Raw genomic sequence first — 26069 nt, 5'->3', positions numbered from 1 at the left:
GATGATCTCCTTTTAGATCTTACCCTCCTACTCCCAAGACTCCTCTTTCTGCTGGTCACAGGCAGTATATGATTAAGTTTGAAGGAGTGATGAATACCATAATGCTGTGAGGTCAGAGAGGGAGTGGTCATTGAGGTAAAAGCAGACCCAGGCTCTGTATCTTACCAGCTGTATACTCTCCGGCAAGTAACTCAGTTCTGTGCATTTTTTTCATGCATAAAATGAGACTGGTAGAGCTGAATTCTCAGGCAGATGCATTTGTGAATTGCAAGGTGCTTTGAAAATGTTGGGTCTATTATTGTGGACTAGAGTGGGGAAGAAGTAGAATGTAGGATGGCCCTTAAAGATTGAGGAAGATTCAGGCTATGCAGTCAGGAAGAGAAAGGACATCCCAGGCATGAGTAAAGGCAAAATGGAGACAGAAGTAAAGTATGCCTGCAATAGATAGCTTGTTGAGGTGAGAATCAGAGGTAAGGTTGGAAAGGTAGGTAGGCTGTATTCTATTGCTATTAGGGAATCACTGAAATCTTTGATCATATAAAAGAATGACAGTTATGTTTTGTGAGTACTAAGCTGATAGAAGATGTGAAGGATAGAGAGTTTGGCTGAGGGATAGAATGCAGGTAATGTGATCACAGAGTGGTTTGAAGACTCCAAATAAGAAGATGAGGAGCTGGGCTGGGGTTGTGGCTCAGCAATAAAGCACTTGCCTACCATGTGCGAGGCACTGGGTTCGATCCTCAGCACCACATAAAAATAAATAAAATAAAGGTATTGTGTCCATCTACAACTAAAAAAATAAAAAAGAAGAAGGATGAGGAGCTGAATGAAGACAGTGACTCTAGGGCTGAAGGAGGAAGTACATTTGAGAGATATAGAATTAAAAGGATGGTAATAGTGTATAAGAGCAAATAAGGGCTTGGGAACAATTTTTCAGGCCTGATCTCGATGGACAATGATGTCTCTCACAAGATAAAGAAATAAAGAAGCAGAGGTGGGCTTGTGGCTCAGCAGTAGAGTGCTCACCTAGCACTTGCGAAGTGCTGGGTTCGATCCTCAGCAATGGAATATTACTCAGCAATAAAAGAGAATAAAATTATGGTATTTGCAGGTAAATGGGTGGAGTTAGAGAAGATAATGCTAAGTGAAGTTAGCCAATCCCAAAAAAACAAATGCCATATGTTTTCTTTGCTATAAGGAGGATGATTCATAGTAGGATAGGGAGGGGGAGAATGGGAGAAATAGATGAACTCTAGATAGGGCAGAGGGGTTGGAGGGGAAGGGAGGGGGCATGGGGTTATTAATGATGGCGGAATGTGATGATTATTATTCAAAGTACAGGTATGAAGATACAAATTGGTGTGAATGTACTATGTATACAACCAGAGATATGAAAAATTGTGCTGTATATGTGTAATAAGAATTCTAGGGCTGGGGATGTGGCTCAAGCAGTAGTGCGCTCGCCTGGCATGCGCGGGGTGCTGGGTTCGATCCTCAGCACCATATACAAATAAAATAAAGATGTTGTGTCCACCAAAAACTAAATAATAATAATAATAATAAAAGAATTGTAATGTATCCCACTATCATATATAAATAAAAAATAAAAAATTTAAACCACATAAAAATAAATAAAATAAAGGCATTGTGTCCAACTACAACTAAAAAAATATTAAAGAAAGAAAGAAAGAAGCACTAGTGAGCAAGGAAGAGTGAGTTCTTTGGATATGTTTATCTGTAGAATCCAAGGGATGCTAACCAGTAATTAAGTGAATGTATAGGTGTAGAGCACAGCAACAGAAATGTGAATTGAAGTCACATGAGGTGACCAAGTACTGTGAAAAGGTAAGTTGGAAAAGGACAGAAGGCTGAGGAATCTCGGCATTTAAATGGTGGACAATTAAGCCCAGCATAGTGGTGCAAAATGCCTGTAACACCAGTGATTCGGAAGCTGAGGCAGAAGCATTGCAAATTTGAAGCTACCTCAGCAATTTACCAAGGCCCTAAGCAACTTAGTGTAACCCTGTTTCAAAAAAAGAAAAAGAGGGGCTGGAGTTGTAGATCAGTGGTAGAGCGCTTGACCAGCAAGCACTGTGTGAGGCGCTGGGTTCAATCCTCAGCACTACATAAAAAAATAAACGAAGGTTAAATTAATATATATATATTATAATTATATAAGAGCTATGTACTAAATTGTGTGGCAGTACAGTTGAGCAAGTGAGCAGCTATGGTAACTGGTAGAAGTTTCACAAAGGAAATGCTTGCATAGGATGCAGGCTGAAAGGGGGTTATCTGGTTCGGAAGAGGAAGGAGTCGGGGGCATCCCAACCAGGTTCCAGAGAAAATTCAAATGTGGTGTTTAGAAAAAGCATTTACAATGTCTGGATCCCCAAAGCATAGTGGTTGTTTAAACTTGAGGTGACATCGGTGACGACAGCAGAAGGGCAAAGTAAGTGGGGCAAGCGGCCACTCAGAAGGATGGCCGGCAGGTCCCTGAGGCGGTAAACGCTCTGCAGAAGCAACTCCCAAGAGCTGCGAACAGGTGAGCACGCCTCAGGGTCCTCGCTGCGGCCTGAGCAGAACGTTAAGAGCAGGGGAGGGGCTCAAGGCTGGGGCTTTTGGCCAGGCACCGAGAGATAAAGAGGTCCTCCCTGTCAGCCTAGGCGGTACCCGGGCCAGGGCGCCAGGAAATGGCCTGGCACACCTTGATCGCATAGGTAAAGCTCCCCAAGCCCTAGATTCCTCAACAATTTTCAGCATCCGAGCCAGATGCAACCGGCTGCACCAAGAAGAGTTCCCCGCTACAGACCACGAGCACTTCACCGTGAGCAAAACTATCCGCAGAAAGAGGATGCTACCGGCGGGAGTCTGAAACCCGCAGACCAATGAGGTCCCGCCCGAGGCCCGCCTCCTTGCCGGAAGTGAGGCAATTGGTCCCGCCCCCTACTTTCGATACCTCGCGAGAGTTCGCTGAGGCCTTCCTTTTTCGTCTTAGCCGCCGACATGGTAGGTGTTTCTTTTATGGCCTCCGCTTTCTTGCAGCCAGAGACGCGGAGCTCTACCCACTTTGCCTCCCAGCCACATAACCCGGTTTTCCAGATTGCGCGTGGCAGGCCGCAGGGCAGGATGGCTGTCGCGGATCCGAGGCGGGGATCCTGGTGCAGCGTGCTAGGCCCAGGGTTCGGATCTTTGAGACACGAGGGCCGGAGTGCCCTGGCGCCGCCCTTATGAAACCGTCGGGCCAGCCAGTAACCTCATCCTTGCCGAATGCTCCAGAACTCAGGCCCTTGTTCCCAGTTCTGCAGGCTTGTCTCAAGCTGGCAAGCATTATTCCCAACCCTTCTTATTTAAAGGCTTGATCAATAAGCTCCTTTTCCCACGCAGCCATCCAGACTGAGGAAGACCCGGAAACTTCGGGGACACGTGAGCCATGGCCACGGCCGCATCGGTAAGTTTCTCCTGCTCGGCTTAGAAACTAACGTAGCGTAGAAGTAAGACTTTTGCGGTTGAGTAGGGATTGAATTGAACAGATGTTCACTTTTTTCTCCACCTATTTAAGGATCTTCTGGTATTCCAGTTTTAGAGAATGTTTGTAGATTGGAAACAGCGTAAGCGGCGCAGAAGTGGGGAAGTTCTCCGCTTGGCTAAGCGGGATTGAGGGGTTGGAAAAGGTTATGTGAATCCTGTAGCTTTGTATTCCTGCAGGCAAGCACCGGAAGCACCCAGGAGGCCGGGGTAATGCTGGTGGCATGCATCACCACAGGATTAACTTCGACAAATAGTGAGTGTTTCTTGACATTGTTTTACACAGTATATAAAGACAGCCTGGAACATCGGTGGAAGCTGGCCTCTTACTGGCTTTGCCGAGTTAGCTTTTGATGATGTGAACTGAGAAACCATCATCGAGGCTAGAGTCACGCTTGGGTATTGGCTGTTGCCTTAGTGTGCTACAGTCCTCGAAAAATAACTGCTGACCTTATTCACTGGCTGTGGGCTTCATGGCACAGCTAGTCACCAGGTTAGTGACATGCACCAATAACTATTCACTTGTATCCATCGTTTAGGGAATGATGTATTTGACTATCTCTAGGGGACCTCTATTAGAAAAGTGTAGATTTTTCTATAGAGTACTATCAAATGTAGCTTTTTAATGAAGATGGTTGCCATTTCTTTCCCAGTCACCCAGGTTACTTTGGGAAAGTTGGTATGAGGCATTACCACTTAAAGAGGAACCAGAGTTTCTGCCCAACTGTCAACCTTGATAAATTGTGGACATTGGTCAGTGAACAGACAAGAGTAAATGCTGCCAAAAATAAGACGGGAGCTGCTCCCATAATTGATGTAGTCCGATCGGTGAGTAAATTAGATATTAATTATAAAGTCCCTTTGTCCTTACAAAATTCTGAGTTATGATACACTTAAATGTCTCCTATACCTCTCTGATTACCTGCTAGAAAATACAACCTTTTGATAGAATTTGTCATGACCAGAATGGAATTATTCCCCACTCTTCTGTCTTGGGTGCATTTTTGCTCTCAGAAGTAAACATTCAGAGAATGCATATCTATCACATGTCTTGCTTATATTTCTGGGAAAACCTTTGGAGAGTAATGGTTCCTCTCAAATTAATTTCGATTAATTTTTGCTTGAATGTCTTCCTGATTTGTACTGCCATTGCCCTGCTTCTCATAGTCTTATATCTTTGGGGTTTCAGAACCTTCTGTTAGTCTTTAACTTCCATGAACATGGAAGTAATCTTTAAGGAGGCCCAAACCCTAGGGAGATGTTCAGGTAACTTTAAATTCTTTTTTCCAGCCTATTTAATGCTTTTTGAGCAATTTTGGTAGTCAGGACTTTGAGCATTGCTGGGAAAATATCTTTTCCTTTTTACTTAATAGGGATAATCAAACATAACCTGGAGGTCTGTGCTTTGCCGAGACTAGAGTCACATCCCGACACAGAACTTGTCCTGGTGTGCTACAGTTCTCGGAGAGAATTTGCTGGTCTTGATTCACTGGGGGGGACAATTAATGTCCCCATTAGTGCCCAGATCAGAAACATAGTCTACCTGGGACTTAAAAGTTAATGTTGGCTTCTCTCCATGTGCCCCAAGAAATTGGTACATGGCATGATGTGTTATAAATCTCTTTCTCTTCTAGGGTTACTACAAAGTTTTGGGGAAGGGAAAGCTCCCAAAGCTGCCTGTCATCGTGAAGGCCAAATTCTTCAGCAGAAGAGCTGAGGAGAAGATTAAGGGTGTTGGGGGTGCCTGTGTTCTGGTGGCTTAAAGCCACCAAGAGCTCTGGAGGTTCATTAAATGCTATCAAACACTTTTCCTTTGTGGTCTAAGTAGGTTTTTTGGCACCTCTACTTAAAACAAATCTCTACATACAACAACCTGTAAGTCTCATGTTAGGAACCTACTTTATAGGTCTTAGACACATGGAGGGGAATAGGCTTTCTAAAGTGAAAGAACTGTTGATGATTGAAATATGTTAAAAGGCCCACTGGTATTATACAGTGAATTTTACAGCAAGTGAGAGTGTATCCTTCACTTTTGTATGGGGCATGATCTTAACAAGACTTTGATCAGTCACGCTAAACAGTGACAGTGTTAAGATGAGGGAGCACTTTGGCTTACTTCCTGAGTATAAGACCCCCTACCCCAAACTGGCTCTCTCATCTTGGACCAAACCATTCTAGTTACAACCAGAATATTCTGAATCAGAATCTTTAATCTGGATATATCAAAATGCATTGGATTCAGCAAAGCAACTGTAAAGGGTCTTTATGTTCAAAAAATAATCATGAAATTGTTAATTTTTTTAGTCTGAAGTATGGAGAAGACTGAAAAATCCTGAGGGCCAGAAACCAGATATGTGTTTTTTTTAGGGCTGGTATTTTGCTGTTGTAAAACCCATGACCAATATTTGTTTGCATCCTCATGGGTGTCAGGATAAATTATGATATGTTAACAGCTTTATGGCTTTTCCTGAAATTTTGAACTTTTTTGGACCCAGAATGAAGCTTGCATCTAGGATCCTGAGCAAAGAAGTTTATTACATAAATAATACTGTATGATGTTTTTTGTTAATAGAAGTGACTCTCTTAGCCATATGGAGAACCATGATTTTCTCTGAGACAATGTTATAGAGAATATTGGAGATCAAATACAAAGAACAGGAGAGAAACTTTATTGGATAAGAATAGGAGACAATTGTAAGAGGTCAGGAACGTTTTTTCAGTGGACACTCTTAAAACTGGATTGTCTGGGTTTGCATCTTAATGTTCTGATGGGAAAATATCTTTCCTTTTTACTCAGTAGGGATAATCAAACATAACGTGGAGGTCTGTGCTTTGCCAAGACTAGAGTCACATCCCGACGCAGAACTTGTCCTGGTGTGCTACAGTACAATTTGCTGGTCTTGGTTCACTGGGGGGGACAATTAATGTCCCCATTAGTGCCCAGATCAGAAACATAGTCTACCTGGGACTTAAAAGTTAATGTTGGCTTCTCTCCATGTGCTCTGCATTATGGTCTTTTTGAGGGCTTCTAACATGGAACCTGAGATCAAGGAACTGCACCATTATAATTAGGAAAATGATTTCTACCCAAGAACTGCATGACTTTTTTGAAGCTCAACCTAATTCCTCATCTTTAAATTTCAGTTAAAATTGCCTCCTGTGCACTTTGTATAAATAAAATGGAAAGCTTACATTTACCTTTTGTATTTGTTAGCTTAAGTGTAAACTTTTTTTTTTTTTAAAGAGAATTTTTAATATTTTTATTTTTTTAGTTTTCGGCGGACACAGCATCTTCATTTGTATGTGGTGCTGAGGATTGAACCCGGGCCGCACGCATGCCAGGCAAGCACGCTACCGCTTGAGCCACATCCCCAGCCCCTTAAGTGTAAACTATTAAGGGGGCAGATGAAGGAATTAGTTACTGTGCATGTTGTTTTGTCACATGGGAAAATAAGTGGTCCAAGCAGAGGGAATAGCAAGATGATGAGTTATGAAACCAATTTGGAAAGGTTGGGCAGATGGGATGTGCATGGTGCAACATGGGCCAGGAGAAGAAAGGACTGGCCAGGATGTACTTCAGGGCCTGAGGAAACTTAAAGGCAGCAACAAAATGGGGAGGAGGGTGTATAGGTAAAATTTCAGAAGACATAGTAGGATTTGGTTACTGAATTGGATGTTGATCAGGCATGAAAGGGTGGGGTATTGGAGGAAGGTGAATAAAGAAGTCACAGTACTCCTCCCCAGGCCAATCTCATATCCTGGCTTAGAGGACAGCTGCTGAGGTACCTTGGGCAGATGCCTTTTTTGTGTGTGTGTGGGGGGGGGGGTGGTGCTGCTGCTGGAGATTGAACCCAGGGCCTTGTGCATGTGAACAAGCACTCTACCAACGGAGCTATATCCCCAGCCCTTTTGGCATTAATCTTAGATGGCTAGGTGACAAAAGCCAAACATCCTATTCTCTAAATGTGATGACTTGAATCGCCTTTATGGATCTAGACAATGTTTTGATGGATATTTCAGTTTAAAGGGAAAGGTCCTACTGCTTAGAAACTGTCACTTAAAGGAACACAAAATTGGTGAGACCAGGGGCTGGGGTTGTAGCTCAGTTGGTAGAGCCTTTGCCTTGCATGCCTGAGGTACTGGGTTCAATCCTCATCACCACAAATGAAGTAAAGGTATTTTGTCTGCCTACAACTAAAAATACTTTTTTAAAAAAGGGTGGGGCTGGGGTTGTGGCTCAGCGGTACAGCATTCGCCTCTCACATGTGAGACTCTGAGTTCCATCCTCAGCAGCACATAAAAATAAAATATATTGTGCCCATGTATAACTAAAAAAAAAAATTTTTTTTTAATTGTGAGAACAGTTGGTTCTGTGTCCTACTTGGGACCAGACTAAGAAGTAGCTTGGAGTCCCAATACACCCGAATTGTAGTGCTTTCTTGAGCCTACAACCACTGGTATTTTTTTCATGAGACTGCCCAAGTACTGACTGGCCTATCCCATGGGCATAAAGGTTCATTAGCACTATATTCAGGGCTGACTAGTACTGGGGTTGGAAAGGTCCTCCCAGATGTGGGAAGCAGGGCTTTATCAGTGATAATCTCTGACTTGATGGCTTGAAACTTGTTCACATCCCTCTTAAAATATGAAAACTATGACTAGGATGGTAAGTTGACAAACCAATCATTAATAAACTTGGATTACAAAGGATGTGATTTCTAGCCCAATACGTATTTCTTGGAATAGATTTTCATCCAAATCCCAATTGCAGTTGTAATTTAGTACTTAACAGAAAATGCCACACAATTTGCAAATGCAGTTAATCAAAATCACCAGATGTATGCTTTTAGTTCAAGTAAATATTCCCGTTATTAGCCTATGATCAGACAGCCTCTGGGACTGAAACAAGTTGAAAGCAGTTACATTGAAGGCAAAATGACCGGCATCTGAACTAAAAGGCTTATTTGGGCCTTCTGTGGTTGGAGCCTTTTGCCGCTGTTTTCTCCCACCCGCACCGCCAGACAGTAATGCCCTCGCGCTACTGCCCCAGAGCTCAGAAGCGGCTCCCTTCGGGCCCCGCCCCCCCCCCCAACCACTTCCTGTGTGAAAATCTAATTCTGGGGACCGTGTCGGACCAGACCGGAAACACAGCTAGTCACTTCCGATAGAGGGTGGAGCCAACCTGCTTTGCTGGAACACTGGTTTTTCCTGGGCAAGGCGGGAAGATTTAACTCATCGGAGTTCCCTTCAGGGCACTTACGAACAGAAGGTGTGGTATTTTTGTGCAGTTTTCAAAAAGGGACTTTACAAACCCCAAGAGTGTTTCAGTTGCCTTAAAAGATGATTGTTACATCTTTTAAGCTAAAAAAGAAAACGCTCGTCTGGAAATGTTCTATAAGAACATAAAAGGAATTTCCTTTACTGAGCTTTGGAAAGCAAGGGAGGAAGATGGTGTTTTGGTAGTCGCTTTTAAACCAAATGCATATTTCATGTTAAAAATGACATAAATGAACAAAAAATAATTTAGAAAGCTTACAGAAATTAATGAAAAGTTTTTTCTCCAGTTTTCAGGGCGTCTTTTACGATCTCCACAGGCAAATGAATTTAAGAATTTTTAGAATGCATATCACTACATCTGGTTGTAGAAACTATAATTTTGTGTACCACTCCGAGGTAAAAATATAGGTTAAGTTGTATATTTTATTGCTGGCTTTATTTTATATACCAATTTTTATTGTATTTTCACTCCCACTTTAAATTGTTTTAAGTACCATTTATATATTCCTGTAAGTTACTTGTACAAGACAAGTAATACACATGTGATATAAAGAGGGTTTTAAAACAAAAATTTAACTGAGGGACCTGGGGGTGTAACTTAGTGGTAGAGTGCCTAGTACTGTGAGGTCCTAGGTTCAATCTCCAGCACCACCAAAGGGCGGTGGGGGGGAGGTGTGTGCTGTGAATGTAATTAGGCTTATTTTGGGGAATGCTCTAATTCCAGACTATCCAGTGTGAATCACAACACTCCTTCAGAACACTTTTTGGTTTTTGTCATAATCATATGGGGGAAGCTACCAGGGATGCTAAATGTTCTGCAATATGTGGGTTGGTCCTTCACAACAAACATACAACTTAGAATTTAAATTCCATTTACAGGTTAGGAAGGTCTCCCCAAGGCTAGGGATGTGGCTCAAGTAGTAGCACGCTTGCCTGGCATACATGAGGCACTGGGCTCGATCCTTAGCACCACAAAGAAATAAAATAAGGATATTGTGTCCACCTAAAAGCTAAAAAATAAATATTTTAAAAAAAAGGTCTCCCCACCCAGAGATTTTATATACTTTCCAGTTTTCTAGGATTCCAGGGTAATCTTGTACATTACAAAGTGCAGGCATGGAGATTGAAGCAAGAGGATTATAAATTTGAGGCCAGCCTCAGCAACTTAGCAAGGCCCTAAGCAATTTAACAAGACGCTGTCTTTTGAAATAAAAAGTCTGGGTAGCTCAATAATAAAATCACCCCTGGGTTAAATCCTCAGTACTCACACACAAAAAAATATTGATTTCAGAAAACTCCTTTGAGCAAAATCAGATATGATTGCTAATACAGCATACTTGCCTACATAATATGCAACTCATATTCACAGTGATTCTATGTATAGGTTTAGATATGTAACTTCATTGTATCTTCTAGTACAGGTGTGCCCAAGCATTTACATATTTATTTTAAAACAAATTACTTTCTTTTTATTTCTCTTCTTATAGTTAAAAAAGTTGTGTTGTCTATGGATTTCATTTCAGGACAATGAAGAGGTGAGTTACAGTACTTGCTATTTGGAAGAAAAAAATTGGATCTATAGGGTTGAGTCCTTGGTTTAGGGGTCTAGAGATTGTATGAAAGCAGAACTTGGAAAGAGGACTTGAACACTTTTTGTGAACTCCAAACTAGACCAACTGTATTCAAACCCTTCCCCATAAAGCTGTGCCTTGGCCATAGTGATGACTCTAGCAAGCCACTGTATGCCAATGTCCATTTTCTAAGTTAGGATAAGAGCTTCAGCCACAGGAGGAAGGAGACATGCCCTTCTGGCATTCACCCAGGGTTGATAGACTATTTTTAAGATGTTTCAAACTTTACAAAAAACAATAATAATTTGCACCTCTGTCTTGTCACCTGATCACATGTCTGAAGGTACTTTAGGGTCACATAAAAAGGGGTTGGAGGTGGTTATGCTGGCACAAGTCTGTAATCCCAGTGGTTCTGAAGGCTGAGGCAGGAAGATCAAGAATTCAAAGCCAGCCTCAGCAAAAGCATGGCACTTAGTAACTCAGTGAGACCCTGTCTCTAAATAAAATACAAAATAGGGCTGGGGATGTGGCTCACTCTGGTTGAGTCCTGTGAGTTCATTCCTCAGTACCAAAAAAAAAAAAAAAAAAAAAAGACAGGGTTAGGGAGAAAGAGCAAGAACACCTTTGGGGAACCAGATATTTATTTTTATTAAGGAATCATCCTCTGTCATGAAGCCCAGGCTGAGTTAACAGTGATGAGTACTGGGGTTTGCTACACACTACTATGAATTTTCTAGTTAGTCCTTTTTTTTTTTTTTTTCCCCTTATGCTGGGGATTGAACCCAGGGCCTTGTGTATTCAAGGCAAGCACTCTGCCAACTGAGCTCCTCCCCCAGCCTGTAGTTAATCCCTCTTATTTCTCATCCTCAACTGAAAACCCAGATTTATGAGGCCTCAATCCCTCCCTTTCTATTCCTGGCAAATGCCAAGGCCAATTTTGTAGGAAGCTTTTTCCAGAGAAGGTGATTTTGTCTCCTCAGAAGACAAACACTTAACTTGGCTTTATGATTCCCATTCTAGGGACAGGCTGGGACCTGTGTAGGTGTCAGTGGAGATGAGGGAAGAAAACTCCTGTTTAAATAGGCTATGGTGGAAGGTTACAAAACCTTCACAGTTCAATCCTACCAGACCCAAACCCAGAATCAGTGAAGAGAGTTCCATAAATGCCTCATCTTGGGCATTTTCAAGGTCTCTACTTTCTATTTTCAAGGTCTTGGTGGGTAGAGAGCCTGAGTCACCATTTTCCCCCACCCTGCTTCTTTCCTTCCTCTTCATGGAATATACTAGGACTTTCTGGATGCAAAAGAGGGTTCCGAAGGAAAAACTATTCACAGAATGACATGGAAGCATCACAGGCAATGGGTCAAGGGTATGAGCCACCCCAGGGTTGGCAATGGTTGTCAGGATACCCAATGGTGTCTTAAGGGCTTCAGAATGAATACCAAAATGTTAAGATTCACCTAATGATAGAGGCAGAGGGCAAGAAGTATTATTTCCATCACTGGAAACACTCTATTTGAGTCTGAAAAGTAGGCTACTGGAGAGGGAAGCCGAAGGAGAACAATGTAAGACCTGTCATACAACCAGGCCAAGAGAACTCTATATCAGGGGTGGTCAGTGACCCATAATAAAACTAACCCCTTATCAAGTGCTCAGCTTCCTGCATGATGGTATTTCATCCCTGATTGACCTGTCTCAGCCCATTCCCAGAAGAGACAACTCCAGATAATAAAGCCAAGGAACACATGGGCTCTTGGGCCCAAATGACTGTACATTGTTTATTGAGAACACCTGTAGATGGTGGGAAGGAGGGATGCCCTGTACCGCATCATGGCCACCACTGACTGGGAGCCAGGCCCAGAGAGCACAGGCAGAGCTGGGGGCTGGGCTTCCCACGACTCACTGACCATCTCTGGGGGGAGGAGGAACAAGAGAGAACCAGGCCCAAGAGCCTGATGCCATGTTGCAAATGGAAAATGAATGGCCTTTGCCTTTCAAAAACAGAGGCTTAGGGGAGGGGGACTACTAGAAAAAAATATAAAACTCTAAGATTCAAAAAAAAAAAAAAAAAGTCCTCCTGTACATCATAACAAGATAGCACTCGTTCTCCAGAGCCCAAGACTGGCAGCAGGGGCCCCAGGCAGGCAGGCAGGCCAAAAGCCTCCAGGGAAGATCAGTGGTTTGGCTGAGACAGTCAGCTGCACATAATTGGCCAGTCACCAGCACCCAGCAAAACTCCATCCATGCTCAGACAGGGCAGGAAAGCACCCGGCCACTTGGGAATATACAAATATTTATCAGATTCTCTTTGCTTGTTACAAAAACAGTTAAAAGAAAGCTTACAGCAGATTATTTACAAACAGTATCCTGGGATATGGTGAAGGCACAGGTGGGCTGGCTTGGAGGTGGGTCTGTGGGAGCAGAGCAGACGCAGTAGCCCAGAAAGTCCCAGGCTGGGCCCTCTCCCTAGGCTCCAGGTTCTGCAAGGCATTGGACTCTGCTACTGGAAAAGGGGTTTAATTCTTTTTATGAAGAAACTTCATTTTGTTGCCTGTGGGCCAGAGAGGGCAATAGTAAGAATATTAAATGATATTTCTTCCAACCTCATTCCCACTCCTTGCAACCCTACCCTTACCAGTAAGAAACAATTAGAAAAACTACAGTACAGCTATGATAGCTCTCATCAGTGTAGTGAAAACATTCCAAAATAAGGGCACCAAGTATTAATCACTGTGTGGCTTTGGGAAAGCCACTTCACCTGCCTGGCCTCAATTTCCCTTTAAACTGAGAGATGCTATTATTCTGTGATCTAGCTGGCTGAGCTTCTTGATGTGGTGGAGATTTACTGGAAGGGCAAAGCTCATTGGTCCTAACAATCCTCATATTCATACAGGAAGTCAAGCATCCTAAAAGACTTAGGTGATAATCCTTGGTTTCTCTTTGTTCTAAAGTTTGGTAAGTCTTGGGCTAAATGCCCTTGGAGTAATGGCTGGGAACCTTCTCTTCATTCCCCAAGATATTTCTTCCTGCTCTCTATGGCACTACATAAATACCTGTTGTCACTAATTTAGAGTGTTTGGGGATGCAGATGCTCTCCCTCCTTGATGAATATCTATATCATTTATCTACTTACCCAAACCTCGGAGAAACTTATTCATTCCACTTTGCTCAGTATCAGGGAGCTCCTCTAAGTACTGTTCTACTCGCTGCTCAAAGAGACCTGGTTAAGAGAAGAAATAGGAACATGGAAAAGAACAGTCCTGGAAGTCTGTATGATGAACCATGGGTCAGATATGCCAAAAGACAAGTAAAGCATCTGGGATTATAATTCATAAGAACATTTTATCAGAATTCAGACTGGCTCATCTAAAGTATTATAAGTAGCATCTCATAGATGTTCTCTACTGACAGCAAGAAAACCCTCCATAGCCTGCCTGGGGTGCACATTATGGTGAAGATCCTGTTCTACATTTCAGAGCAGCCCACAGTGGAAATCTCTAGCTTCTTACAATTCTACCATGTTGTTCCCAACAGTTTTGTTAAACTAAATAGGTAGTATCAGTGGACAGAAGAAATAATATCCCTTGAGGTTAGATATGAAGTCTTGAGGTTAAAAAAAAATGCTAGAGAGATGCTAAAATAACTAGAGACAGATAACCATCTAGCCTTGAATGGGGACTCCCAACAACCTAACACAGCTAGTCTAATTATCTCTAAAGAAATTCCTAACCCCTGGGTCTTCAGAAGTTTCCAAATTTCTTAACCTGGTTCTTTTCTCTGAACAAGATAGCTATCTGAGCAATCAGTGTCAGGATGCTCCTAGGTGGAGCATTTGTAATCCCACTATCTAGCCACATGGCTCCCATCTGTGCACAGCCTTGTGAAAAGCATTTACTGGGACAGGGAAAGAAGAGAACCCCTTGAAAATTTCTATCAGAAGAAAAAAAGTCCAACCCTAGCTGACATCCAAGAGCTTCCATCACAGTAGCTAGTTATTCAGCTTTGCTGGCAAAAATAGTTTAGAGAAGAAGGCCCATAACCCCCATCCCAAGCTCCTCTGGCCTTACCCTTTGCCCGACATTTCCTTAGCTCCCTGTCTTGGATGAAGCCAGCAAACATTTGAGACTCCATAAAAACTTCGAGAAACCGGCGGATGCTTTTGGAGGCTACAGACTTGCGGAAGGCCTCACGCTGAAAGGCCCTCTCCCCTTTCTCACTCTGGGTCAGAAAGAGGGAGTAGTGCCCAATAGTTTCCACAAAGAACCGGATAAACACCTCTGACACAAGCCCATTGAGGGTATTACATTCTGGAAGGGAAAAAACAAATCTTGAGGTTCAGGCTGAGAGCTATAGGGCCTCCCAATCTCTGGTTGGTGTAGTCTCCCTCTCCCCAACAAAACTTCCAGCCAGCGCCACTTATCTGTTCTTTTTTTTTTTTTTTAAATTTATTTATTTTTCTATCTATTTATTTACTTATTTTATGTGGTTCTGAGGATCAAGCCCAGTGCCTCACACATGCTAGGCAAGCACTCTACCACTGAGCCACAACCCCAGCCCCCACTTATCTGTTCTTGAAACTCTCTAGTGCTCACAGGCTGTAAACTACCCCTGAGCTCTTTGAGGTCATAAATTGTACTTCAGCAAATGCTTGCAAATGAATGAAAGTAGAAATCAGAGATTACAGCATCACTTTCCCCACATCCCTCACTTTAAGTGATTTTCCTGGCTTCCCATGAAGAGGAAGTTCCTTCCATCTCCTGCAGTGGCTTATGGCAAGCTGAAGAGGAGGACCAATTAGTTTCCTATCAGCCAAAAGAGACTCTGTTGTTGCCATGTCTTTGGATTTTCCTTCCAAAACCTCCTGGAGTAGAAAAGGTACTAGAGTGAGACCAAGGTCCTACACTTGGAGCCTTATTAGCCAGAAAGGTCTGGTACAGACCAGAGCCAGATCTGCCAGGGAAGCCTTCTCACCATCATCGGAGTCACTGTCTGAGTCCTGGGAGATGAGTTCATTCTTCCGCTCTAGAGCCTGCTCCAGAGCTGCTTGTAACTTCCTAGGTAACAACGTGTCTTCATCATCCATCTGCAGGAGAAGGAAGACACAGAGATAATAATCACAGCTGAGATTGATGAATATTTACTGTATGTTAAGTTTGTACAAAAACTTAAATATAAAATTCCATTTAATTCTCCCAATAACTCCAATACTATATTATCAGCCTCATTTTATGATGAGAAACTAAAGCACAGAAATGTTAGAAACATGCCCAGGTTACAAAGATTAAAAAATATCAGAAAAAGGGCCAGGGATGTGGCTCAGTGGTGAAGTGCTTGCCTAGCATGTGAAAGGTCCTGGGTTAAATCCCCAGTACTAAAAAAAAAAAAAAAGACAAGCAATTTAATTGCCAGGTGCAGTGGTGCACACCTATAATCCCAGTGCCTCAGGAGGCTGAAGCAGGAGAATCACAAGTTCAAAACTAGCCTTAGCAACTTAGGCTCTAAGCAATTTAGTGAGACCCTGTCTCCAAAAAGAAAGAAAGAAAGAAAAAAGGCTGGGGATGTGGCTCAGTGCTTAAGCACCTAAGCATCCCTGGGCTCAATCCGTAAAAGAAAAAAAAATGACAGAGCTCATCATGGCCAAAATCAATGTTTCTCCATCTCTTCAGGTGTAAAGTACAGTGAGCTCAAGAAAGGGCGACTGGCCCAACCTTTATATGAGGCTGGGCTGTCATTCCTGTCTACATTCTGGTTCAGTGTCCATATATTGATATCTTGCATGTGGGAATCCTCAGCTCTATCAGTGGAATGTAATAATAGACTGTCCAATCCCAGAGGAGACACACTGAGGTATGTTCCTTATAGAAAGCCAGTAGGATTACCATGAATAATAAAGGCTTTCTACAGTTATCAACAATGATTGCAAACTTGAAATTACAAAGCAAACTCTAGTGATCTGTGTAATCCCCAGCAACATTTTAAGGCAGGTATTATCACCATCTCTGCTTTGCAGATGAGAGCACTGGCTCAGAGAAGTTCAGAGGCCTGTCCAAGACCATGTGGCTCAAAGGTGGCAGAGCCCAGAGGTCAAGTCTTCAGACTCCCAGGCCCTGTTGTTCACACTTCCATACTGCCTTCCAGAAGCTAATGATGCCAACCAGAAAGGCTTGCTGAGGTCAAGATCAACTTCTCCAGGCCCTGTCTACTGTGAGTATAGAGCCTGGAGCTCAGCAGACAGACTGTGAAAGTTGAGTTGCATGATGGTGCAGGATGCTTCGGAGCCTGAGTCTGACAAGCACCCAGCCAAGGGTAGGCACTGTCTGCATTACATTGCTCTTACCTGTCGGATGAACCGGTCAGATCCCAGATTCACCATCAGTGCCTGAGAAAAGGAGTCATTAGTGGCAGTGGTTCAGGGAATAAGTCCTGCAATGCCCTCTGCCAAGCCTCCAGACCCCCCCCCCGCACCCCCAAATATTCCCAGGGTCAGATGTCAGGAATAGTTCCAGCAGGGATAAACCTCCAGGCAAGAGAGGACAAGAACTTGGATAGAGAAGCCTAGAGGCCACAAGTTCCTAGTAGTCTTTCTCCCTTCCCCCTCTGTTCTCCTAGGGCTTTGTTCCTTCCCCCCACAACCCTTCCCCCCAACTGGTTCCCTAGGTAGCCCACCTCCTCCACAGGCAGCTCCTTCAGTTTGGGGAGGGAGCTGGAGAGCAGGCCAACCAGGAAGGGGGTGGGACAGCAGACGATGTCAATCATGGAGGCCGGGAGGACAGGAATGAAGGTGTGCTGCCAGGAGAAGGGGTAGAGCAAGGCCACCACCGCATGGGAACAGCTGGACAGGGTACTAATGGACAGACAGACAGAACACCTGAGCCCAGGCCCAGCACTTTAGGAAAAGGGTAATTAGAGCCTGCTGGGAGCTCAGGACACATTTTGATGTTAAACCTCCCAGTGTAACAAAAATGCTAATGGGATTCAGGGGTCTGAGTCAGCCCCTAAAAGTGGAGAAGCCGTGCCTACCCATTACTAAGGGCTTCAAGGACACTGGTGCTACTCTTTTTGGGGACTCTCTCTTGCATACATGTACACACACACAAAGGGCCACCCAGGTGCACAAGTAGGCCTGAGCTGGTGGATTTATCAGCTCAAGACGGGGAGTACAAAGGGTAACATGGGCAAGAGTTCATCACAAATTAATAGTCTGTAAGACCCAGAAGGTCTTGCAGAGGTCATCATACCAGTTCCACATTTCAAAGCTGGGGCCAGAGATATCAGGGTCAGTTTGATCATAAGTGGAAGAACTGGGACACAACCTGTTTTGCTATTTCCAAGCCCAACACTACTACTGCTCTGCCCTCTTGCTTTCCACTCCTCCCGATGACAATCATCTGACTGAGGAGGGCGTGCAGAGAAATCAGAAGGTAAGGTTCGTACCATTCTTGGCAGGCTAAAGGTACCCATTCCCCTCTTTCCTCTCAGGTCCCTATAAGGTCATCCCTCTCCTGCCCTGGAGGGGGCTCCACACCCACAGGGATACTAGTCAAGCTGAATAACCAATGAGAGACAGAAGTGGGACTGGGTGCACAGAAGTGGGACTGTGCACAAGTAGGTACACAGTCCCCACAAGTGCTGAGGACTGGTGTGGGGATCCAGTAAAGACAGAAAAAACACTGGCCTCAAGGGCCCCCATCACTTAGTAGGAAAGTCAAAGATCATCCCTTAAAAGCAAGATCCCCATCTCATTAAAAAAACAAAACAACAACAAGGGAAAAAAAAAACCTCCCTCTTAGGGCCCATATGACAGATGAGGACACAGGGTCCTATAGTCCGGCTCATTTTCAAACATGATACTACCTCTGCATCACTGACCCCACCTATCAGACATAAAAGCCCTGGCTACCTGAGCAGCTGTGGTAGGACTCTCACTCTTTACTTTTAACTACCACCAGAGAGGGAACCTGGATCCCATCTATGAAAAAAACAAACCCCCTTTTCTAGAAGGACCTCTATATATTCACAAATGCTTGTCAGCCAGGGCCTTGCATGGCTGTCCTGCCCCCCTCTGGACACCTAAAATACTACTTGGTCTATAGACAGAGACACATGTCCTGGCTTGATAGCCTCTACCCTAGAGAAAGCATGAGAGTCATCTGGAAAGACCTGGAAAAGGGCAATCAGGGGCTGAGGTTGTAGCTCAGTGGTAAAGCACTCACCTAGCACATAAAAGGTTCCTCAGCACCACATAAAAATAAATTAAATAAATAAAGATATTGTGTCCATCTACAACTGAAAATAAAAGGCGGGGGGGGGGGGGGGGGGCGGCTATCAGCCTCAGAGGACACACTGATCCCCACAATCCCCTCCAAGGAGCCAAAAGCTTGGAGGCAAAAGGTTTCATAAAACCTCTAGGGCCAATTAATGCAAAACCATCTTCGCACAAATATATCAGAACAATTCCAGAGTGATAAAGGACTTGTGGAAAACCTAAAATGTGGACATGAGCTGCATTAGCTGGCTAGACCTACCACAGTTCAGCCTCCATATTCCATCATATCACAGGGCTGCCCACCCTTCCCCAGTCTAATCAGGTAGACCAAAATGAGGAGAACAAACATCTTTTCTAAGACCCAGGACAGGCAGAACTTGAAATGTTGACTGGACCAAGAACAGTACCCTGGAGTATTTTCCTTCTGGAATGGGCTCAGAGGCAGCTGCAACTACCGGAAACAATAGCTGTATTCAACAACCCTATGGGAGCTGAGCTATGGTGGGGGTGGCAGAGAGGAGGCTCAGCCCCAAGTGGGGGCAAAACCTTCAGGAAAGGAAACCTCAAAGTCCAGGCTCTGTTAGGGCCACTACAGTCTGGCCAGGCCCAAGCACCATAGCTGGGTAGCCAGGGGCCTTGTGACTGACAATGAACATGCCCCAGAAAGAAGAGGCAGGGGTCTCCAGGCGTTGCTATACCCAGCTGATTCCAGCTGCTAGGATGGGTCCCTCCACAAAGACCTGACAGGCCATGAAACACCTAGACCATGGAATACAGAAGCACTGAGGCTGACAGATCATGTGAAGGGCACTGTCCTAGACCCTGGCTATTTCTGAGTCAGCAGCTCTAGCTTTCTTCCTTTATTTTCCTGGGATGAGGACCTGGGTTCCTGCCCCCATTCCCTCTGAAAGCAACTAGAAAACCATTTCTCCTGTTCTTCTCAGTTACCCCCTCATAAATACAGAAGGAAATATCCCAGGGATTTGGGACTTAATGGGGGACAAGCCAGGAAGAGAATTTTTCTTCACTACCTTCATCTCAGCACCTGATACATGATATGGCATATTGCAGGTAGCTTACTGTCTAAATGACTGAATGAATTCTACCACTTTAGAGAAACCAGTGCTTGTGATAAGAGTCTGACAAAAAGAACACACAGCATCGCCAACACTGTATCCTCTTCCTGCCTGCCCCCCCCCACACACACACTTTTTTTTAAAGCTCAGCTACTATGAAGGTTTCTGTCTTCTTCCTTCCTTGAATACTTCATGTTCAGTGACTATCCACTTCTGCCACCCCTCCCATGGTCTCAATCAGACCTCTACCTCTAAAATCACAAATGACAACACTGTGGACCAAGACTTATGATCCACCAGTTATTTCCTTACTTCTCCTAAACCAGCTCCCCCTAGCTCCCTGGTACCTCCAGTCCCTGGACATCTTTGCCCCAGTCTGGTTGGCCAACCTTCTGCAATCATCCTCAATGCACTCACCTCATCCTTCTCCCCCAAGACTCAGCCCTGGGCCATTCCATTCCACTGCCTGTTCCAGGTACACCTCAATCAGCTCCTCACTGACTAGCTCAACACTCTTCATACAACAGCTCTTTCTAGAGTTCACCACCCTCCTCAGCCTATCTCCCACAAAGGTGCCCCTTGTTTCCCACCAGAGGGAATGTGGCCATCAGTCAGAAATCTCCATTTCTTACTCTTTTCCATATAAATATATCTGCAGCTGTGCATTTGTAGCTGCTGCAAAGAAGTGTCTTTCTTCTTCCTCAGGCCAAGTACTCCACTGGGTTCTGAATCATGCCATCTTTTGTGATCTCCAACGCTGCTGCTTCAACCATCCTCTCTTCCCAGGTTTGCAAACTTTTCTCTATTTGGATTTTAACACACACACACACCCCACACACCAATACTACAGTATGGCACACAACTAGGACTGGTAATCTCTTGAATTAATTAGTGGGTTGCCTCCTCCCTCTTCTTCCATGCCCTGCTGGGCCCTACCTGAGCTTATCTGCTACAAAAATGACCCGGCGCTCCAGCAGCAATGAGGCAAAGATTCGGATAAGCTGGCGCACACTGAGGCAGGTAAAAAGGCACTCAAAGTCCACATGCTCCAGCCGGGAGTCCATGGGCCGCCGCAGCTCTAACACCTGTGGGAGAACAAGAAAGAAGTGGGTGGAAGCAGGCTGGTTGGGGGGCACATGGCAGCTGTTGCCTTTCTCATCCTGTCCTTCCCAGGGTCCCAAAGCCCCCACCACTAAGCAATAAGGCCTGGTCTCCCCTCCCCTAAGGCTATAGCTCTGCTCACATAGTATTCAAACACCAGCCTGCAGGCAAGAGAGTTAACTGTGAAAGTGGGGAGGCTCCAGAGATGGAACTAAGGGACACATACAGGATTTTAGGAAAGGGAGAGTTGACTGCTTTTACGGATAAAAAGAATGAGGACTCATCTGCACAGTCTTCCCCATCCTTTGCTCCTCTCCCCAAGCAAAGGTCTTGGCCCACATGCTAATCAGACACCACTATTCATCATTGCTCTTCAGGCCATAAGAAGAGCAACATCTCCACATCCCAGGATTCTGGTCTCAGCTATCTGTGGAAAGGCAATGCTGCTGTCCTTGTTGCCATTTCCCCTCCCTTTCCTGCTACAGCTTCCTTCCAGAGGCCATTCTGGCCTTTATCTCTATTATCCTAAGACTCATGCCAGGGACAAGGAAAACACAAGGGTTAGCTAGTCTAAAAACCTTGCCAGGAAGCAGGATTATCTTTATCAGGGCTGGGCCAGGCCTAGCTGTCCTCCCTGCAAACTCTGTTTGTTCCAAGGTCAGTGCCACAGCTCTGGGGGGACTTCTCTGGGGGCAGTCATGGGCGTAAGGGGTAGCAAATGACCCCAGCTATGACAGTGGGATCAGCTACTAATACTGAGGCTGTGCCAAAGCAGCTGTGGCTGGGGTCTACCTAGTCTCATTCTTTGTTCTTCAGTGTCTGTGGGCAACAGGCTTCCTGAGAACTGGGGTGAAAAATTCAAATACCCTCTTATAGCCCTATGATATCAGCACTAACTCTTCTTTCTCCCCACCCTCTCTGGGTTAGGGATCAAACCCAGGGCCAAAAGTATGCTAGGCAGGCATGCTACCACTGCACCAGATATCCCCAGCAAGAGATAACTCTTTTTAAAGGGTATTTACCCCACGCCACCTCATTTGTTCCTTGAGGTCTAAGCAAATGAAAGAATTCTAACTCCTAGCTCAGTATTCATTCCTCTGAGCCCTAGAAAAGCAGCAAAATGGACACAAGTGGTTGCAATAATTGGTTTACATTGTTTCTTCTGCCAGATGGTGAATTCCCTGAAGGCCCAGTGACTAGTATGATGCTAGGGACACCCTAAGTGCTCAGTCAACATGGGCGGAAGGAATGCTCTACACCATGATTTTGCCAAAAGCCTCTATATCTTCTCCAGTCCCTGTCCCTCCATATCTTCTCCAGTCCCTGACCCCAGAAGTCCCTTCTGAGAGCCTCGTATGTAGCTCAACAAGCTCTGCTCTCCAGCACCCACCCACTCTCTCACTGTCCCAGAGTATCCAGGCCCTCCAGAAATCACCCAGAATGCTTATATGCCCTCTTTTCATTCATCCCTGCCCTCAAGGAGATCTTGAGATTACAATCCAGTGGAGCTGAGTGAACCTGAACAATCAATCACAGTCCTGAGGCTGGTGTTAGCATAGGGGAAAAGTTGCAGGGCATATAGGAAAGGCCCAAGGCCTGGGCTGGGGGAGAGATAGTGAAGCATCTCAGAGCAAAGGCTGTTTGACTTAGACTCTGCAGAGAAAAGAAGGTGAGCTTCTTCTGAGCAAAATCAAGCAGCGTTCAGGAACCCTAAGTAATCCAAGTCAGAGAGATGAGAACAAGTCCCATGAGGCAGCTAGGCCAGATCCTGAAGAACTGCCAGGTACAACATTGGGCTATCAGGGAAGGGACAGCTGTCCTACCCCCAGACCACTCATCAGGCCTAAAGTCCCTCTAATGGGAGGGCAGAGAAAAAGAAGCCATGAGAAAGACTGTCAGTGGGTATTTATCACTGCCCAACAAACCTATGTTTTTAATTGGTCCCTCTCCCACTCTCTGCAACAACTAACAACTCCTAGAATCCAACACCCACCTCTTACTCTCAAGAGGAGGACTGTCCTTTCTATTTTGAGAAAACAGGTAACATCAGATGAGAATCTAAAATTACAAATAACAGTCCTATCTTCCTCCCCTAATAAAAGTCATTTCCCCGGAAGAGTTAACCACTTGTGTCTTCTCAGTGTCGGTCTCATTGTCCCTGCTCTCTCCTATATCTTCCTCTAGCATCCAAGCAATCCTCCAGCATCTAAACAGTTGTCTTTAACAGATTCCCCTGGCTCCTCATTTCCTGTCACCTCCTGTCCCCCATTCCCTATTATCTCTTCACAGCCAACCACCTCAAAAAGTTGTCTATACACGCCAGGCACAGTGGCACATGCCTATAATCTCAACGGCTTCGAAGACTGAGGCAGGAAGATCACAAGTTCAAAGCCAGCCTCAGCAAAGCCCTAAGCAACTTAGCAAGACCCTGTCTCTAAATAAAATATATACAGGATTGGGGATATGGCTTAGTGGTTAAACACCCCCTGGATTCATTCCCTAGTACCAAAAAAAAAAAGAAAGAAAGAAAAACTCACTCTACCCAGGCTTCTGGACCCCCACCCCCTTCTGAAATTCACTCCTGTCAGGCATTTTGCCATGCCTCATCCTGACCCCTGGTGGTATCAGACTCACCTGATCATTCCTCACTGGAGGACCTAGTCCTAGGATCTTTTCTCTGCCCTATCTATTACTCAGGCTTAAAAGTTTCCATTAACATTTATTCCCTATTTCCAATCAAACACTGGGTAATTGCTTCTAATTCTAACATATATTTCAAATCCATCTACTTTTCATTTATAGTCACTTTTCCAGTTCCACTCCTGGATCCAGGTTACTACCGTCTCTTGCCTATACTACCGCAGCAGTATCCTAGCTGGTCTCCCTATGTTGTCATCTGTACAGCAGAATGGCCTTTCAAAAACCTATAGATCTTATCAAATCCTCTTTTAGATAAAATCCAAAACCCTTAACTTGGCTGTTTTACACCCTAGCAAGAACACTAATTGGGTCTTTGCCTGCCTATCCACTCTCTACCCCATCCTTTCAACCATCCTTTGCCTTTTTTCAGTTCCTTAACTGACACATGTTCTTTCCTAGCTCCTGGCTTTGTATATGCTATTTCCACTACCTAGAATAATCTCCCATCCATGCCCTTTCTCTTTCAGTCTCCCTCTTTCCACTTCATTTAGCCACCTTCTATTCACTGCTAGATCCCGTATAAAATGTCACTTTCTAGGGGAGTAATTTCTCTGGGTCTCTAATCTACAGCAAACTCTTTGTTAAATACTCTCATAGGATCATATATTTTCATTTGTCTCTTAACATATTTAGAAATCATCTATTTATATGTAGAAGTATATATTTAACTAGGATCTCCCATTAGACTAGAAACTCCTGGAAAACAGCCCTGTCTCTCTAACTAAATGGCCCAATGTCTGGTATAATACCTAATTGTGACAGAGCACACATTCAGTAAATATTTACTAAATAGAAAAGAAAAGGGAAGGTGGAGCACAACAGGTCAGAGAATGACCCTAGAAGGAGTAGAGAGTTGGGCAACATTTACAGTCACTTTTCCAGTCCCTAGTGATTAAGTGCATGAATGTGGTGAGCGAGGAGGGTGTCATGTTCTGCATCTTCCAGAGATTGTAACCTCAGCTGCAGGACCTACTTAGTGCCAGCCCAGAGCCAGAGAGAGGAGCAGCAGAAATCTTTACCTCATTGCCAGCGCCTGGCAGAAATGTCTTCACTTTGATGGTCTTCCCTGGGGCTGGAAAGGGCGATTCCATGAGACTTCTCATGAAGGGATAGACCAATGCAGCCGAGATCCCACGCCGGCGTTCCACCTCATCTAGGACCTGTGCCCACCACCAGCAGCACAAAGTGAAAGGATGTCAAGATCTGCCCTTCCCACCTCAGGTAGAGAGCCAGGTTTGGGAATAAGGAGGGAGTCAGAGAGCTCACTTGTACTTGGTCTTGCATTCTGTCTCCCCTCCCCATCCCACACAGGTGGTTTTCTCATCTAAGCTGGCTGCAGATGGTCCTATGGGAGCTGTCAGCTGGGGGAAGGGGAGCAAGCCAGAGCCTCTTACCTTGGAAAACAAGCCGAAGCAGCCAAGGCGGCTGATGACACAGTACACCTCTGGCAACCGAGGCCCTTTCCCACTTGGCTGGCCAGGACAAGGAGGGGAGAGAGAGAGAGAGAGACAGAGAGAATGTATGAATACCATAGCTCACTGCTTTCCTTGAGAATAGAAGACTAAGTACTGCCCTTCAATGGAGGAAGAATGCATGCCTCTTGTACACTCAACCAGGTCCCCCCCAAAAAGGATGCTTTTCTTTGGAGGTTGATGTTAGCCTTTGCTGGGTCTTCTAGCCCAAGAAGCCAGGCTCCTGCCAAACTCTACAAGGCTCCATGTTTCCTTCCAGGACACTGACAACGGCTGGCAAAGGACAAAGCAGTTTGGCAAAGGCTGCAGGATAATTTGTGGATTTATATTCCTAAGCCTAGATGACAGTGGGAAGGACTTGTGTATGTTCTTTGGAGCAAGCCACATAGCCTTATGGCCTCCAATAAGGGACTTTCTGAAAAATATTCCTTCTGTCACTGCTCTTTTCTCTTTTTCTTGATCCACCCCTGTTCTAGGAAGGCAAACTGAAAACAGATGAGGATGGAATTATTATTTATTAAATGTTATTATCCCCATCTTACAGATAAAGCAACTGAGTTCAAAAATATTAAACTGCTGCCTAAGATCATGCATCTAGAAGCTGTGGAGCTGGGAGTCTGTTTTGGCCTCTGTTTTTATTGTCTAACCTCCAAAGCATGCTACTTTCTGACACGAAGGAAGGGAAACGGACACAAAGACACAGGATATATTCTATGAAGTGAAGATCAAAAAGAAGGCAGAATTTAAAAGGTGGGTGGTTGGAGAAGGAGATAAGCACTTTTGAGCGCCCTAGGCCTGGAGCCCCCTCAAGTAGAGGGGGTGAGTTCACTAGAGTCCATTCAGTCCACTGGAACTGGCAGGACCCTGTTGCTGCCTCCAGACTCAGAGGCCTGGAGTGCCTGGCAAGGGAGGGAGCAGAGCAGCAGGTGCTGGCCCCTCATGCAGGCTGCTAAGCAAATGCAGATGGGGCTATTTCAGTCTCCAAACCTGCTGGCCACACGTCACAGATCTAAAGAGAAGGCAGAATCTGTTTTTGTCCATATTAGGTCTGAAACTCACTCCTCTCTCTTTCCTTCTCCCC

The 26069-nt window shown here is 44.7% G+C and overlaps 2 protein-coding genes and 3 non-coding genes across 12 annotated transcripts in view; 4 read left to right on the top strand and 1 right to left on the bottom strand.

Annotated features, from left to right (window-relative positions):
- Window positions 1-3229: 3229 nt before the first annotated feature.
- On the top strand, window positions 3230-5333 carry Rpl27a (ribosomal protein L27a). The gene is made up of 4 exons (XM_027942328.2): window positions 3230-3448; window positions 3706-3781; window positions 4179-4353; window positions 5160-5333. Exons 2-4 carry the CDS (start codon window positions 3750-3752, stop codon window positions 5286-5288), a joined length of 336 nt encoding a protein of 111 aa, XP_027798129.2. The 5' UTR covers window positions 3230-3448; window positions 3706-3749; the 3' UTR covers window positions 5289-5333.
- Window positions 3902-4031, top strand: LOC114098283 (small nucleolar RNA SNORA3/SNORA45 family). Its single transcript, XR_003583717.1, has one exon. It is a non-coding gene; the product is annotated as a small nucleolar RNA SNORA3/SNORA45 family (small nucleolar RNA).
- On the top strand, window positions 4933-5063 carry LOC114098282 (small nucleolar RNA SNORA3/SNORA45 family). The gene has a single exon (XR_003583716.1). It is a non-coding gene; the product is annotated as a small nucleolar RNA SNORA3/SNORA45 family (small nucleolar RNA).
- Window positions 5334-6364: 1031 nt separating the features above from the next.
- On the top strand, window positions 6365-6482 carry LOC114098284 (small nucleolar RNA SNORA3/SNORA45 family). Its single transcript, XR_003583718.2, has one exon. It is a non-coding gene; the product is annotated as a small nucleolar RNA SNORA3/SNORA45 family (small nucleolar RNA).
- A 5666-nt stretch (window positions 6483-12148) lies between these two features.
- The window catches only part of Dennd2b (DENN domain containing 2B), a 154698-nt gene continuing 140777 nt past the window's right edge, over window positions 12149-26069 (bottom strand). For 7 of the 8 annotated variants that reach the window (XM_027942317.3, XM_071616396.1, XM_071616397.1 and 4 more), the window contains 9 exons: window positions 24911-24988; window positions 24536-24676; window positions 20652-20800; window positions 17040-17217; window positions 16711-16752; window positions 15345-15456; window positions 14441-14680; window positions 13507-13593; window positions 12149-12924 (listed from right to left, as the gene is read on the bottom strand). In XM_027942317.3, coding sequence (XP_027798118.1) covers window positions 12890-12924; window positions 13507-13593; window positions 14441-14680; window positions 15345-15456; window positions 16711-16752; window positions 17040-17217; window positions 20652-20800; window positions 24536-24676; window positions 24911-24988 — 1062 coding nt within the window. In that variant the 3' untranslated portion in view covers window positions 12149-12889. The remainder of the gene's footprint in view (window positions 12925-13506; window positions 13594-14440; window positions 14681-15344; window positions 15457-16710; window positions 16753-17039; window positions 17218-20651; window positions 20801-24535; window positions 24677-24910; window positions 24989-26069) is intronic. The other variant, XM_071616402.1, reaches the window with a different exon arrangement.

This window comes from Marmota flaviventris, chromosome 9, assembly GCF_047511675.1.
Source record: "Marmota flaviventris isolate mMarFla1 chromosome 9, mMarFla1.hap1, whole genome shotgun sequence".
In the NCBI taxonomy this organism is placed as follows: domain Eukaryota; kingdom Metazoa; phylum Chordata; class Mammalia; order Rodentia; family Sciuridae; genus Marmota; species Marmota flaviventris.
The sequence above is the reverse complement of the archived record's forward strand: the minus strand, read 5'-3'. Positions and strand labels throughout refer to the sequence as shown.

Excerpts from the sequence above, each read along its gene's own strand:
- Rpl27a (XM_027942328.2), top strand. The coding sequence starts at position 3,750 with ATGCATCACCACAGGATTAACTTCGACAAATA. Across the intron at positions 3,782-4,178 it reads AGGATTAACTTCGACAAATA|TCACCCAGGTTACTTTGGGA; the intron begins GTGAGTGTTTCT and ends TTTCTTTCCCAG. Across the intron at positions 4,354-5,159 it reads TAATTGATGTAGTCCGATCG|GGTTACTACAAAGTTTTGGG; the intron begins GTGAGTAAATTA and ends TTTCTCTTCTAG.